General features: G+C 42.1%; 1 protein-coding gene across 2 annotated transcripts in view; it reads right to left on the bottom strand.

The window, feature by feature from the left end:
• Positions 1-15,356, bottom strand: part of LOC106726659 (tetratricopeptide repeat protein 39B-like) — a 49,389-nt gene extending 34,033 nt beyond the window's left edge. The window contains exon 1 of one of the 2 annotated variants that reach the window (XM_014542373.1): positions 15,047-15,356. In XM_014542373.1, the coding sequence (XP_014397859.1) occupies positions 15,047-15,322 (276 nt within the window). In that variant the 5' untranslated portion in view covers positions 15,323-15,356. Of the gene's footprint in view, positions 1-13,987; positions 14,059-15,046 lie in introns of those variants that run through there. The other variant, XM_014542374.1, reaches the window with a different exon arrangement.
• Between the last annotated feature and the right edge of the window lie 1,848 nt (positions 15,357-17,204).

Genomic DNA, 17,204 nt, shown 5'->3' with positions numbered 1-17,204 from the left:
CTCCCCCAACCCGCTGCCCCCTTCCTCACTCCACATAAGGCACAGGTCTGAGGTTTCTGCTCCTTTAACAAGACAAACTCATCCCACACCTCTCCGAATTGCTCGCTCTTTTATAGAATGCTCTTCACTCAACTCTTCCCGTGACTGACCGTTCTCATCCTTCTGTTTTCAGCTCAGAAAGCCACCTCTTCAAGGAGACCGGCTCTGATAACCCTAATTAAAATGACTAAAAATAGCAGTTTACTTATAGTTTTGCGTCATCTGATTTATTTCATTCATAATCTTATCATAATCTCTAAAACCTTGTTTGATTATGAGGCGGCAATCTGCCTCCATCAGGGCAGGTTCCTATTGATCATGTGTACAGAAAACTCGCCAGGGCTTGGCACAGAGCTGTTGCTCAGTAAACACATGCTGCCTAACGAATGAATGAATGGAGCACGGACTGTCGAGGCACTGATTGTATCACCTTATTGAAAACTATGACATACAAATGAGGAAACAGGGTTACAGAATGTTCCCTTGTGTGACCATTAACATTGAGCAATGGTTAAACTACACTGCACTGTGTCTTGAGGCAGGACAGGAAAAGACGGTATAAACACGAAAAGAAGAAGAAACAGCAATATAAGTGGTGGCAGAACTGAGTTCAGAATTGGGATCCCTCACCTATTAAACTACATTAATACCGTGTCCTGCAAGGGAGGGAGGCAGAGTCGAGGGCAATTCCATCTTATCCTCACTCCTCCGAAGCCACATCAGAAGCTCATCAACGAGCCCCTGGCAGAAAAATGAGCCAGTCCTGTTTCAATCACACTGTACCTGCGCGCCTGCACGTGGTATTTTGTGGAAGAGCCACACTCAAGGGGCCAAAGAGCCACATGTGGCTCGCGAGCCGCAGTTTGCCGACCACTGTAAGCCAAAAGTAAAAAGATGCTTCTCTGGTCTCTATAAAAGTTTCTAACTAGAAAAGGACTCCTTTCTCCAAGTCAAAAGTCTGAAGAGGCTCTTGATATCACAGCTTCTGCCATTTTGAATCGCAGGTCAATATCCTGCAGGCCAGCACATGCCAGAACACACCAGTGAGGGGCTGTGGAGGAGGGAAGAGAATCTGCTCCACAGAAACCCCATCCGGCATGAGGACCAGCTGCCTATACCAGACACCAGCTCACAATCCCTCCGGCATCACTGTTAACCCCCCTGGGCTGACCTTCACGAGTAAGAAGAGAGGTGGCGAGCAGGTGGAAGGCTTCTGTGTGTCCGTCCCCGCTCCTGGCAAAGCTCAACCCAGAGCAGGCACCGAGCAGACACGGAAATACCCAGGCTGATATTTACACTTCAACAAGAAATACCCCATTACCAACCTCAGAAAAAGAAAACCGAATATAAAGTAAGAAATCATCTTTAATTAAGTAACCTCTCTCCATTTTTTCATATGCAGAGGGTTCTCTAAATAAAGCACACTACCCAATGTGGTACCACGACTTTGGCTGGCAATACTGCAGTGGATATCTGAAAGCTTCTGAAAGTAAATCCTAGAAGTTCTCACCACACAAAGAAAAAAACACTGTAAATATGTGAGGTGATGGATGTGTTAACCCTACCATGCTAATCATTGTGCAATAATACTTATCTCAAATCACGATGTTGTACACCTGTTATATGTTCATTATCTCAATAAAGCTGGGATTTTTTTAAATTAAAAAAATGTTAAAATCGCCCTGGCTGGAGTCGTGGCTCAGCTGGTAGGAGCATCATCCTGCACACCAAAGACTTGAAGGTTAGATACCCAGTCAGGGCACATACCAAGGTTGTGGGTTCCATCCCCATGCTAGAGGCAGCTGATCAATGTTTCTCTCTCACGTGGATGTTTCTTGCTCTCTCTCTCTCTCTAAAAAAAAAAGTCAATGAAAATGACCTCGGGGGTGAGGATTTTTTTTAAAAAGTTAAAATCTTTTTTCCCCCATTTAGATGAAAATAGGATACCTCCATTAACAATGCAGAAAATCCATGGAATTCTAGGACATTATTCTAATAAACTGGAGATGAGGAAGGAAAAATGGGAGGGAAGGAGGAAACTAGACACAAAAGGTAAAAAAAATTTTCATTTTATGAAGAGGGAAGAGCAGAACTAAGATTTACTGATTGCTGATCATGTGCCAGGGACTTTACAAAAGCTATCTCATTTGCTCCTCCCAATTTATAGCAAGTAAATCCAGTCACAGGTGACTACCTGCCCAATATTGCACAACTGGTAAGCGAAGGAATTAGAATCCAACCTCAGATTTCCTTAACTCCAACGTCGTTTTTAAATGTGAATAAAACTATCCAAATCTTGGAGCTGAGGCAGTTGAGCAGGAGTGGACAGGGTGTGGGAGAGGAGTGGGCAGCAGTACTGAGGCAGTAGCACTGTGGGAACCAGCGCTCCTCGGGCAGTTGAGCAGGAGTGGACAGGGTGTGGGAGAGGAGAGGGCAGCACACCCTCCACGCCACACTGTAGCACTGTGGGAACCAGCGCTCCTCAGAGCGTTTCCTTCTCTAGGAGGACGGCCTTGTGTTTGACTTTGCTATTTACTGTCTGATTAGACCCCACGCACATTGAGGTTACATGCTAACGTGCAGATTTCTGAATGGTATAAAAACCTCAAAGGTTGTGGTTATATTGCCCTATAGGACACTGCCCAGTGTTGTGTATAGCCTAGCAATCTTAATCTAACATCCTTTTTTTTTTTTCAAACCTATAAATACCCAGTTCCTCAAATACCCATTGCATCAGTTTGCCGTCTTGCTCGTTTCTGCCACGATAGGCGAAATAAAATGTTGACGCGTTCATTTTATATCTTTATGAGAATCGTATTTCTAAGTTTTGAAAATTATACTTTGACAACAGACTCTCTCCCTGGTTACATGCAAATACAGTTTCCCAGGTTCTTGGGGAAAGTTATGTGGGTCCACCTTGGGGATGAAATACCAGAAATCAAAGAGACTGTCTGCTCAGGCCTCCCGTACCATATACCCAGGGACCAATGGCTTCCTTTTCCTCAAATTCTATCCCTTCCTGCTGCTGCCCCAGGGGGCTCCTTTCCTCTGTGGGGTCCCATCAGGACCCCCAGGTTTGGCACTGGATCTGCAGTGGACTGCTGGTCTAGAGCCTCTCCCCAGCACTAAGTATACCCGCATATAGTCATCACACAGCATAACTAGGGTTTTCTACCTCTGGTCTCTTTGCTTCTCCAGACTCACCATCAGCTTCCAGTACTTCTCAGTGTTGGTTTCATTTCCCCAGTGATTACCATAAACTGGATTCCCTTAAACCTCCCAGTACTGGGCATTTCCCCAGTGATTACCATAAACTGGTTTTCCTTAAACCTCCCAGTACCGGGCAGGCACACCATGTGGACTCCAGTTGAAACATATACAGTCAGAGAAGCATCCAGCGTCTTCCCGTTCAAGGAAAATAAGACAGGCAAGCTCATGTCGCTGACCAATAGGATTTGCTCATGGGAACGCTTCGGTGTTTACTTCTTCCCTTGAAGGCAGCTGTCTTTGCCTCGCCCCTTCCCAACAAATGCTGAACTGACCACCCCTGGCTCCTGATCACACACTGCCCCAAAATGGTACCTGACTTTTTCCAGAGTTAGTCTTGACTTCCTGGCTAGAGTCAAGGGATATCACACTCCTTTTGAATCCACTTTATAACCCAGCACAACACTTTACACTTCACAGATTCTTAGCAAGTAACTGTCAGCCGACTGGCTGGCTGAGCAGCCTTGTCCTGAGGCGGAGGCTCCTCACCTTGAGCAGTTTCATTTTGCAGTTTAGCCAATGGCTTCACCCTGTGAGGTGAAAGCATCCCTGGAGGACCTTCGGGTACAAGGCTGGCCCTCCAGGGCCTGCTCCCTGCTGAGGGGAGCCCTGGTCATAGAAATGGACGGAGAAGAGAGGACAGGGGATGAGGGTGCTGTATCAACTATTAAAGCTTTTCTGAGCAATTTTCATGTTGATTGGTTAACTGGGTTATATTCTGAGTCTAAAAATGCATGAAAGTGTGTTTAAATAACAGCAGATTCTTAATAAATGTTTAATAAACTAAGAATCTTAAATAATGAAGATACTAATGATAAAAATGCTTACATTATTTTTATCCTGAAGGGGAAGAGGCAAAGAATAAAGATGACATCACGGGACGTAAAGTACAGCATAGGAAATAAAGTCAATAATATTGTAGTAACTATGTATGGGGACAGGGGGGATAGTAGAAATTCAGGGAGAACACTCTGTAAAGTATATGATTGTCTAAACCCTATGATTTACACCAGGAACTAATCAAAAATAATATTGAATGTAAACTGTAATAAAAAATTTAAAAATAAATAAAAGTCACAAAAATGAATAAAGATGACAAATATGCTAGTACCAGTAATAATTTAGATAGTCTGTATTAATTTCCAAAGAGACCAAATAGATTTACAAACTCTGCGGGAATCCCCATGTGAATTTTAATGCACTTTGTGGCATGAAAAGGAATATATGGTACATATTACTTCAAAAGGAAAGAGGAAGTAGGAAGGAACATAATAAATGCTCCTTCAAAGGGTTCCACAAATCCAAAAAGTTGACTCACTTCTCTAGAGCCTCTTCCTGTCTCCCCTTACCTCTTCCTCCTCCTCCTCCTCCTCTTCTCTCTCTCTCTCATGGATGACTTGAGGTCTGTGAGCTGACGTTACCAAGTTCTCATGTAACTGTTCCTTAGAAAGGGATTGCACAGTGTGATAGGACTCTGTAGACCCTTTCCTCCGCAGGGAGAACCAGCCCCACATGGTCCCAGACCCTCCTCGCTGGAGCTTTCACCCAAGATTCCCTTCTATTGACCAATGATGCTATATGTTTGGTTCCGTGGGCTCAAAGAACCCTAGAGCTGCTGAGAACTCTGACACGTCACAGGTTCTACCTACACTTGGCTCCAGGGCACATCTGGACGGCTCCCAGGAACATGAGGCATGAAAAGAGTGCCCAGCTTCCTCCAGACTAGGGCAGGGATTAAGAGCCATGAATACTGAGGTCCCAAGACTGCATACGCTCCTCTGCATGGCCTTCAGCCTGGTGAATCCAAATATTCAAAGTGGGAAACCAGGCGGACATCAATTGTTACACTTCAGTAATACCATATTGACACACCAGGAAGGTTCCTCAAATATTGGCTGTAAATCTTTTCATACATAAAGGAGAGGGCACACTGCTAGTTAAAGGAATCATATGAAAAACCCACACACTTAAGTGGCATCATTCCCCACTCTAACATCGATAAAGTATTGATTTTTCTAAATCAGGATGAATTTAAAATACGTCTTTATTATATGTCCATGAAGTGACTTTTAGAAGTTTGGGAAAAGACTTTTTTAAAAAAAGATATATTTGCCCTGAGCTGATCTGTCAGCAATGATTTTTCATTCTGCTCATATCTGCCACCCATTTCTCTGCCATCTTACCTATTTGTAAAAAGCAGCCATGGCCTTCATTTAAACTCCCAACTGCCTCCTGGGGGCTCCACAGTTGCATTTTCTATGTAATGCTACTTGCTTTTTTAACTTCAGCCTGTGTGATGAGCGTCAATGCCCTGAGTCTCCCTGGTGGACAAATGTAAAACTCAGCCTCGGCATCCTCATTACTGGGTCTGCAGAGTGCAAACACCACTCATTCCTCCCCTCAAAGGATTACCAGCAACGCACGTTCCCTGTGAAACCTTTACTGACGCACAGAGCTCTTACTCAAAGGGAAGAAAAGCAACTGGGGTCCATACAGTAGAGACTATTCACACTCCAAGTCCCCACATGGCCCTTGCAGGGAACAAAATGTGACTTTCCCAGGGTTTAAAGCGATCAGGCTATGGGCATAAATTCTCCACTATCGCAGACAGGAAAAAAGAACATGACACAGAGTTCATCTTCTGAACCTGCCCAGATTTGTAAAATCTGATTTTTTTTATACACTTAGTAAAAAACTGGAGGTTTTCAGAGATTATTCCAATGTAGAGCTTTTTAATTTTTAATACTACACACCATAAAATCAGCTGCCAGAAGAAAAAAAATTATGCCTTGGAAAATTTTATTTTAAACAATCATCACTTGAGATTGAAAATAATTTGACATATTCTCCAAGTATAACTTTAATATAGTTCTCTAGTTGCTCTCATCCGGGGGAGTGCTCTAATATTACCCCATAAATTATGTCTTTTTTCTCAAAGCTTCATATTTCCTATCAGAACTGATAAGTGAAAATTAAGCATACAAAAGAACAGTCATTTCACTAGAGAGGATTACTTTGAGCACATAAATTTCGCACATTTTTACTAAGCAACTATATTACATGTTGGTGAGATAGGTTTTATTCAATGATTCACTCAAACATTGCAGTAGCAATGTAGTACATTTCCAACATAGGACAGTGGGAAACATATATTTCAGCCTGAAAGTTTTATTTAGACCTGTCTGGGTCTGAATCTTAGATCTACCCCTGACCCTGGGCAGGTCTTACCCTTTCCATCCTCCACTTCCTGATGTGGAGAATGGGGATTTCAACAGCCTCCCTGATTTTTGTAAGAATGCTAATAAGATCATGCATAGAAGGTCTGACTCAAAACAGGCCCAATAAATCCCATTCCAGAGGGTCCTTAATTCTCAGATATGGGGTGAATCCATGGACTCATGGAGCCAGATCCCCCACTGTACTTCCTCAACAACTCTTTTTCATACCAAAGATTCTACACCTCCTTTTGCAAGAGAGAAAAGAGGCCAAATGTGGGACTATTTATAGCAAATAGGTACTCAAAAATGTTAACTGCCTTTACTTCTCCTATCTTAAAATGCCTTCCCCTCTTATTCTTTAATGCCCAGACCCTTCTTACTCAGTGGGTCACCCAGCATGATAAACACAAGTTATGGGCACAGAGCCCAGGTCCTCAGCTCAATGGGGAGCAGAGTGACCTCGGCCAACACAATGTGAGCTTGGCCAACACACCCAATGAATGGCTAGGGGCTCCAGCCTCCTTCTGAGTGAAGCAGACAGGTTGGCATAGATGCCATCCCTTCCTCAAAATCCTAAATTTAACAGAAATCTCCCCCAATGAGGAAGCTGTTTGTCCATCACCCTCAGAAAAGCCTGGCGTTCAGAAGGACTGCATCTAAATGGACTGCTGAACCTTTCAGATTTTGAGCCATATCAGTGGTACCAACTTGATCCTAGATAGTTAGTGTGTTCACAAAATGAGTCTTTGGCATCTGCAACAGCTTTTAGCCAAGCACAGAGGAACCATGAGAATGAAAAAGGAATCACCAGATGTCACTCTCACAAAAAACAATAACGAAATTAGACAGCTTGGTTTTCGTTTTCACTGACACATAGATCCATGGGTTGAGAAAAATGAAATAGGTAACTTTATGAAGGAGGAAACACTTTCCCTTCCTACATTTTGTTATAAATATGGAGTTGAGTCTGGCTTAAGGCAAGGGGTAAGTCCTGAGGTCAATACTTAAAAGGAAAATATATAGTCAAACTTATATTGAACAAATACTTTAAATTGTCATCATAACTGTCATTGTGAATGGTTTTGAATATAACCTCATAGAGGAATGGCTTTCACATCTGTTTCTCACTCTATTCTCAAAATATCCAATTGGGTTAGGGAAGAAAATTCAATGTTTTATCTATTTGTGCAAAGGTAGGCAAACATAAAATGTGTACAGTGAAATATGGTGTGTAATAAAGAGTACATATGCAAACAAGATTTTTACAATTGTGTATTATTGAATTTATTCAACATAAATAAGCAAATTATCTTACTCCCCTCTACATATGCCTCTGCTACTAGTTTTATGGTTGTGAAATGAACCTTGGCAATCACTTAATATGTCAAGCACTTCTGTCCTCTAGGGCCCACCCCACCCAATGGGTACTTCACATGGGGAATATTGAGGGCATGCCATTTCTTCAGGAGAATAATTTCACACAAAACAAACAGCAAAACAGAACCAAGAGACTTTTTTAAAACTGTGTAATTTTGAAATCATCACTAGTAAAGATGTTTTAAAATTAAAATGAACAGAGCTTATAGCTTCTTCCTCTGAATAAATACCATAATTCCATTTATGAATACCCAGGCACTATGTTGGACACTTAGATGCTTATTTCTAATTCACAAAAAATCAGGAAAAAAGTGAGCATTTCACCTTTACTATTACTACTATCACTGTGTCCTGACAATAATAATAACAGGTAACACAATTGAGTGCCAAAAACTGCTCTAAATCCTTACATTCACTAACTCATTTAATTTTCATAATGACCCTAGGAGATAAGACTACTATTCTGTCCAAATAAAGAAACTAAAACCCATAAACATTTAATTAACTTATCCACCATCCCATAGAATGATGAACCTCAGTTTTTCCATCTGTACAACTGGAATAATATCAGTTTGTTTACATCATTGCTGTGAGGTTTAAATGAGATGATGTATTCAATGCCTCGGCACAGTGTTGACACAACTAATAAGTGATTTCTTTTGTTATCATTAAAGTGGTTCTATAGATAAAAGGCTCCAGTGCAGCCTAAGGATGAGCAAAAAGAAACTTCTTGCATCATCTTCCTCAAGACTAGCAAGAAGTCTAGCAAAAAGCTCAAACTTTCCGGCTACCACAGAAAACTGGCAGTGAGCATTCCCTTACTCATAGCTCTGCTCCAAAGTAAATGTCTTTAAAAGAGAATATATCCCTGACTGGTTTAGCTCAATGGATAGAGCGTCGGCCTATGGACTGAAGGGTCCCAGGTTCAATTCCGGTCAAGGGCACATGCCCAGGTTGCGGGCTTGACTCCCAGTAGGGCGTGCAGGAGGCAGTCGATCAATGATTCTCTTCTCATCATTAGTGTTTCTATCTCTCTTTCCCTCTCCCTTCCTCTCTGAAATCAATAAAAATATTTTTTTAAAAAAGAGAGAGAATACAGAATCTTGTCTCTTAATATGAGTGCTTGGAAGAGGCGGTTCCCGAAAATTAAGGCTACATACAAAGGTGACTCAAACTGAGGAAGCCCATAATGCAGGAGAGAGAAGGCCAGAGGATGTGAGTGCACATGCTAAGAATCAGCCAGCCTGGGTTCAAATCCCAGTTTCATGGTGACTCACTAGCTTTATGGGCTATTTTCCTTTTTTATGCCTCAGTTTCCCATCTTATAGGGATGTCCACAGAGTAAATGACACATGTGGAAAGCACATAGAACAAAGCACTGAGTATAAAACGTTTGTAAATATCCCTATTATTGCTGGGATTTAACTCTCCTAAAGGCATTGGTGAGCACTTCAGGCTGCAGCCTGGAGATGGTTGGGTGGTAGACAGGGTGCAACACTTGGCACTAAAGAGTCTGCCTCCCCTGTCAGACGCATCCTGTTGTCCCCAAACAGATTAGTCTACCACCACACAGGCCAGCAAACTACAACCCGGGGTCAAATCCAGCCTGCTGCCTGTCTTTGTAAATGAAGTCTTACTGGAACACTGTCACACTCCACACTTAAATACTATCTATAGCTGTTTTCCTGATACAACTGCAGAGTTGAGTAGTTGCAACTGGCCTTCTACAGAAAAAGTTTGCCTACCTTTGCACAAATAGATAAAACATTGAATTTTCTTCCCTAACCCAATTGGATATTTTGAGAACAGAGTGAGAAACAGATGTGAATAATTTCTAAAATAGAAATTATTTTTTTAAAAAACAACAAAAAAAGTATAATTTCTAAAAAATAGAAATTATTTTTTTAAAAACAACAAAAAAATGGCCTTCAATCTTTAAAATGAAGGGTGAAATAATGCTAAGAACATGAGTGTAGAGTCCCACCATGAGCTCCATTATTCATGTGTGGCCTTGGGCAAGTCACTTAGCTGCTCTAGGATTCATATTTACTAGTATTACTGTAAAATAAGGACAGCAATAAAACCACACATGTGGGGTTCAAAGAATTACATGAGATGTATAGAGGGTTGGCCCTGGTGTCTGGTCCATAGTAAGTACTCGATAATGTCAGCACTCACTAAACCAGTGATGGCGAACCTATGACATGCGTGTCAGAGGTGACAGGCGAACTCATTTTTTTGGTTGATTTTTCTTTGTTAAATGGCATTTAAATATATAAAATAAATATCAAAAATATAAATCTTTGTTTTACTATGGTTGCAAATATCAAAAAATTTCTATATGTGACACGGCACCAGAGTTAAGTTAGGGTTTTTCAAAATGCTGACACGCCGAGCTCAAAAGGTTCACCATCACTGCACTAAACTATTACTTTCATTGTTATTACTTCCAGGAAAAGCTGCATGTCCAAACATTGGACCGCTCAGACAGTACTTTTCCTCTCCAAGCATCTCCCCTCATGAGAATTACCGGTGCTAGCAAAGCAGAGATGCTGAGAACTGTAATCCGTTCTTTGGCAGCAGTCTAAGAGAGAAAAAGCTAAGATTTTGATAAATCCACTTCTGTCAATGTTAATTTTCCTCCACTCCCATCAACATTCCCTTCCAACAGTAAGAAATTTTGGGCAAGAATCTAAACATTTATCTACATATTAGTATTATGTAGAGGAATAAACCTTATACTATTAAGACACAGTAACTGAATCAATCCCATCACAAGTGAAATGCTGACATTTAGTTTCTAGCAAGAAGCAAATTAAATATGGAAACCAGCAGAAAAAAAGAGGCTGCCAGAGGGATTAGTATAATAAATCATATAATTAGTATCTCAAACCTAATAGACATTCTACATTTAAAAATCAAAAAATGAATTAAAAATTCTAAACAGCTAAAGACAAATACAAAACTTCTGGTGGAAAAAATGCATTAAAAAGAATCTGAAGTGACAGCAAAGAGCAATCAGGGCACTTTGGGGGCTGATGCAAATGTACAATGTCTTGATAATAGTGGTAGTTAAATGAGGGTATTCATTTATTAAACAATCTGAACACTTAATATGGGTGCATTTCACTACATGCAAATTAAGTCTCGATAAAGTTGATTTTTAAGAGAATTTGAGAAAAATAAACATAAAAAATTACATATGAAGTATTAAAAATTTGGATGCTGATGTTATGCTAATAATGGCTAACACTTCTATAGCACTCTTATGTGCCAAGTACTGTTCTACACATTTTTACATATATGACTTCATTTGCTCTTCATACCAATCCTCTGAAATGGTTTAGTATGATCCCCAATTTACAAATAGTGAAACTGGGACACAGAGAGATTAAGTAACTTGTCCCAAATCACAAAGCATCTAAGTGCAGAACCAAAAAAACAACAGATAAAGGTTGTAAAGACAATACACTAGAGAAGAAATCCAGCAGCCAGTTAACTTGGAAATGTGCACTTAAAAAGTGGTATTATTTTTTAAGTGGTATTATTTTGTCCATGGGAATCGGGAAAATTAGCAAGACTGACAATATCCACAGTTTGCATTGCAGAGATGCTGGGAAGCAAACATATACTGTTGCCAGAGTATTTAGAAGTCAGTCTGGCAATAACTATAAAAAAATGTCTGTGCATATACATTTACACAGCAACACTACTTCTAATATTCTATACTATAAAATATTTACACACTTGCACAAGGATCTGTGGTAGGCAGTGAGACAGGCATGAGCAGAGCAAGGACGATGGCTCAGGTACAGAAAGAAGGTCACCAGGGCGGAAAGCCCTAGGTGCCAAGGAAGAACAGCTGTAGGATGGAACCTCATCCCCAGAGTGACCTTTCCGCCTTAGACATAACATCTAGGCCTCAGTTGTATTTCAGCTCCAGGCCCAGGAAAACAGCAAAACCAGATAAGCAACACCACAGCTGACCTCAGGATCAGCTGCATTGGATCATGACCCCTTGCCCTGGTGCTGACCAATCGATCAGTGGCGACCCTGACCCTGAAAGGACACACCTGGAAAGCACAGTAAGGAAGGTGACATTTCAACTAAATTCATTTTATAACCCAAATCCTTCCACGCCTGGGATAAGTGAAGAGCACTTTCTGTCTCTAGTAGTAAAACTTTTTTTGAAAATATTTTTATTTAGAAATAATGTCAAACTTACAGAGAAGTTACCAGAGTAAGAACAGTTCAAAGAACACTAGGTGTTCTTTATCCAGATTCATCTACTGTTAACATTTTGGCCCATCCTATATAATAAAAGCCTAATATGCAAATCGACCGAACAGCAGAACGACCAGTCACTATGATGCACACTGACCACCAGGGGGCAGATGCTCAACATAGGAGCTGCCCCCGGCCCACAGGCCCCAGGCCAGCCAAGGCAAGTGCCAGCAGGGCCTCCCCCCCAATCGGCCTGCAGAGGGAGGTGACCAGCAGCGGCGGTGAGGGGCAGAGCTGGTGAGCGGGGGCACCAGGCTGGCCAAGGTGGGTGCCAGCAGGGGCTCCCCCCACCCCGATTGCCCCACCAGTCGCCCCACAGATCAGTCCTGATCACCGGCCAGGCCTAGGGACCCTACCCATGCATGAATTTCATGCACCGGGCCTCTAGTTTGCTTTATCATCTTTCTTTCCCTCCCTTCCCTCCTCCCTTTCCAAACTTCTCTAGCTTAGCTAACTAGATCTTTTTTTTTCCCCCTGAGCCACTAAAAAGTAAATTACATGTACTGGGGCCCTTTATCTCTAAATATTTCAGTGTATATTTCCTAAAACTAAGGATACTCTCTCATATAACCAGTTCAGTACATTTGACTGCTCTAAGCTACTGTCTGTCTTCCAATGTTGTCTATTAAGCCAATAATTTTCCCCTACAGTATTTTCCCCCTACTGTGCAGGAGCCAGTCTCGGGCCAAATATTGCATTTAGCAGTCAGGTCTCCTTGGCCTCCTTTAATCTGGAACATTTTCACAGCCTTTCTCTGTCTTTTATGACACTGACATTTTTTGAGAGGACAACCCTCTTCTCCTTTCCTTAAAAATAGAACCTTCCTTATTTAAAGTTTTTGTTGTTTCCTCGTGATTAGATTCAGGTTAGACTACTCCGGAAGGGACACAGTGTCCTTGTCAGGTCATTTATACCTGGAGGCAGAGAGGTTCGCTGCCCCCGCTGGTGATGTGAATTTTGATTACCTGGTCAACGTGTTGTCCAGTTTCTCCCTTTCATAGTTACTATTTTTGTCTTGCAAGGAATCTGTAGTGAGATAGTGTAAGACTAGGTATGTATCCTACTCCTCACCCAGATTTGCCCCTAGAATCAGCACTTTGATGATGGCTGCCTGACTCACTCTTTACTATGGTAGCGGAAAACTGATTTTCAACTCCAACACTCCGTCCACCTTTACCAGTCAGCCTGTGGCGTTCTCTTGAAAGTAAAAGCCCTCCAGTCTCCTCCATGTATCTATCTAGTTATCACCAATATAGATTTCAAGGATTTCTACTTTTCTAAAGGGTCTGTAATACACTACTGTCTTTAATTATTTTCGTGTTCAAATTGTCACAAATTTGGCCTGAGCAACTTTTAAATGTCTCACTACTTACCCCTCTGAGCAAATTCTAATAATAGAACTTGCTTATTATGAGGATTCTGTTTGCCAAGGAATCTTACAAGGTTAAGGCATATCTAAACTTGAGCAATAAGATTCAATTATTTTTCTGAGTCCCCTAATGAAAACTGAGGTATGTAGCCACTGACTTACATACTTGGTCCACCACTGTGCATTACAAAATGGACTTCATTCAAATGAGGCTACAATGAAAAGAAGAACTGCCAACATTAAGAAGCAAAGAAACAGCTAGGGACAACAAAACAAGCCGACTGTACTAGAGTTTTGCTCAGTCACAACAGAACTGTGAGGAACTTCAGCATAATTCACAAAGACAGGGAGCTCCTGTGAGCCTCAGATTTGTGGCTGTAGCGGAAGTGAGTTGACTGTGGGTGAGAATTAGGTTACACCCTTTCAGACGTACCTTGCGCAAGATCCAAGAGGCTGAGGTCATTTCCCTGCCCCTTTCTGACTTTCCTTGCTGTGATTCAAATGCTGAGGAAACCAGGGTTGTTTCAACAGCAGTACCCCAGCACCCACTCCCCAGCTTCCTGCCTACAAAAGACAGCAGCCACAGAAGCTTCTCCATTCCGGCCTCCAGATCCCTGAATCACAGCTACTGCAAAGTGCTGTGAGCTCATCAGCCACAGAACAGAGCACCGCCCCTAGGGCAGTGGTTGGCAAACTCATTAGTCAACAGAGCCAAATAGCAACAGTACAACGATTGAAATTTCTTTTGAGAGCCACATTTTTTAAACTTACACTATATAGGTAGGTACACTGTTATTAACTTAATTAGGGTACTCCTAAGGCTTAGGAAGAGCCACAATCAAGGGGCCAAAGAGCCGCATGTGGCTTGCTAGCCGCAGTTTGCCGACCACGGCCCTAGGGGGTCAGTTCTGGGTGGGACTGCGGGTCATTCCTGGAGGCCCAGCCTAGAACCCCTCCTTCAGCTCTCCATGCATTTTGTAAACACCCATTTCCCTTCATAAACTCTTCTGATTTAAACTACCTACAGCAGTTTCAGCTTCCTGCACTGAAACCCGAGGGAGTGAGACAGATGACAGAGAAGAAAATAAACAAGATAATATAGAGTGTGATCGCATCTAAGAGGAAATAAACAGGATGTGTAACAGAGAAAAGAGAGAGGCTGCTCTGACGATGGAACCCGAGGACAGCGGCACTTGGAACCTGATCTCTAAGGTGAGGACGGTAAGTTGAGAAGGAGCCAGTCATGTGAAGGGCTGGTGAAGTTCGCCAGGCGGGGAAAATCGCCAGGCGGGGAAATCGCCGTGCAGGAGCACCAAGGTGGGAATGAACTGGGCAGGCTCAAGACACCTGCCGGCAGCTAGGGTGGCTACAGCAGAGGGAAGGAGAGGGAGAAGGGCAGGAGGTACACTGGAGGAGGAACGCAAAGGCCAGACCGCGCAGCCCACAGGAAGTGGTGTGGGTTTTATTCTAAATGTTACAGAAAGCCACTAACCAGTTTTAAGCAGGGAAGTCCCCTGAATGAATGTTTGTACAGGAGCACTTGGCAGAGGGGAGCTGGGAGACCAATTAGATAGGATGCTCCCCCAGGACCACGGGCATGAGAAGGCAGTGGTGTGGTGTGGGGAGCTGGTGGTGGAGATGGACAGAAGGCATTGGTTTGCAGTAAGGAGCCATGTTCTGTAGGTAGATTCAACAGGACTAGCTGATGACAGAGAAATGGAACAAAAGAAGGGTCAGTTGCGGGGAACAGAAAGGGAAAATGAAACATGAAGCAAGGGGAGGGCTTTATTGATTGTGCAATGCTGTTTTATAAATTGTTCCCCCAAAGGCTCGTGTTTGCTCCTGAAATAATTGTGGGAAGGGCAATTGTCTCCAAGTTGCCACAAGTGAAATGTAATGCTTTACAGTCTTTAACAAAAAAGATAGGAATTCACTTAAGCATGTCACATGTCACATGTCCCTCAGCAGGAGCCTAATCTGTTGTCAACTGAAACTTCCTTCCCCAAACAGCAAAGTTCTGATGTGGACAGAGCCTTATTTAAGTTAAAATGTAACTTCCTCCTCCATAAGCTACAAAGGAAAATAAAAAGGTAAATCTTCAGAAGAAAAAAGGATCCTTTCCAAGCCAGTATCTTTACTTTTTAAATTTCAAACGTAATTAGCAATGCGATTAGACTCTACAATTTATGAAATCAGAGGTTTGCTTTATGTCAGATGCAAAAAGAACTCCATCAGTCTCAATTTTTCTATTAGGAAAAGTTGGGAGGAATACCAAATGTTATTATTACTAAATAAGCAGCTTGTTAGAAATGTGAATACTGCAGACTCCTAAAAGCATTAGGTATATGAATAAATTATAATCGTCCTCACTTTGTGAATGCTCCCAGCTAGACTGCATAAGTCATTCCACTTAAGCCCCACTGCAGGAGTCACTTCTCCAAAAGGACGCCTACCACTGTCTGTATTTTAAAATAAAAACAAAACAACTTCCCTCCCCAAACTAGTTCTTAAATTAATATCAGCAAATAAATATTTAATGTCAAGATGTTCACACAGACACTGGGGCAGTGGGGGCTTGCCCAGGGTGGGAATGGTTGTGGGGGGGTGGAGAGGGCGGAGGTCAATTGGGGGAAAAGGAGACATATGTAAAACTTTAGACAATAAAAAAAAATATATAAAAGATGTTCAATATGCCCAGTTGCCGTATTTGATACAATCTTACTACGACTCTTTCCTGCTCTATAAAATTCTAACCATCTGAATGTACTGATAAAAAAGCAAAATATATACATATTGTCAAATGAATGGTTGCAACTAAGCATTTACACTATGGCAGGCACCAAGTGTGACACCCGGCTACACACAGGGACTCTATAAGGTGGGCATCAGGATCCCCATTTGACGGATGAGAGGCTGAAGTTCACACGGTCACACTGCCAGCAGGTGACAGAGCCCAACCCAGGTCTGCTAACCTGCAAGCCCACCTGTGTTCCGTCCTCTCTCCCACATGCCTTCCTAGGCACGGACACAACAAATCTGAAATTCGGGGGTGCCTGATAAGAGGCTGCTTTTGCTGAACTCTTTGTCCTACTTGAGACTGTAGTAATGGTGACGGTCCCTTTCATCCAACTGTTAATGGCTCAGAAATGCAAATGTTTGTTCATCTTTCTAGCAAGTCATGTCAGATAAATAGCAACTGCCTGGGGGGAATAAACTAGAAAGTCCTGGAAAACCGTGACTATTTTGGACAGGGTAATTCACACAGCCCTCAGGCCTCTCTTCATGATGATGTCACGGGGTGGGAACTCAGTCCAGCACTGGCCCAAATGTACCCTGCTCTCCAGTCTTGCTTTTCAATACCTAACACTTTTGCTTGATCCCCATCATATATATTGGCTGCTCATTTTTATTTCTGCCTGGGAAGTTCTATTTTATCCTGGCGAATTTTAATGTTTCAATTGTGAAAGTTTACTGAGGTGAGAGCAAATGGCCACAAGGAATCCTAATGGGGTGACGGACATGCTCTTAAATTGACTGTAGTGGGCTGCACAACTCTGTAAATTTACTAAACATCACTGAATTGTACATTTAAAGGGAGTGAGTTTATGGCATGTAAATGATCTCAATAAAGCTCTCTTTTAAGTATATGG

Source organism: Myotis brandtii, unplaced genomic scaffold, assembly GCF_000412655.1.
Source record: "Myotis brandtii unplaced genomic scaffold, ASM41265v1 scaffold30, whole genome shotgun sequence".
Taxonomy (NCBI): Eukaryota; Metazoa; Chordata; class Mammalia; order Chiroptera; family Vespertilionidae; genus Myotis; species Myotis brandtii.
Note: the sequence above shows the minus strand (reverse complement) of the source record. Positions and strands in the feature narration are given on the sequence as shown.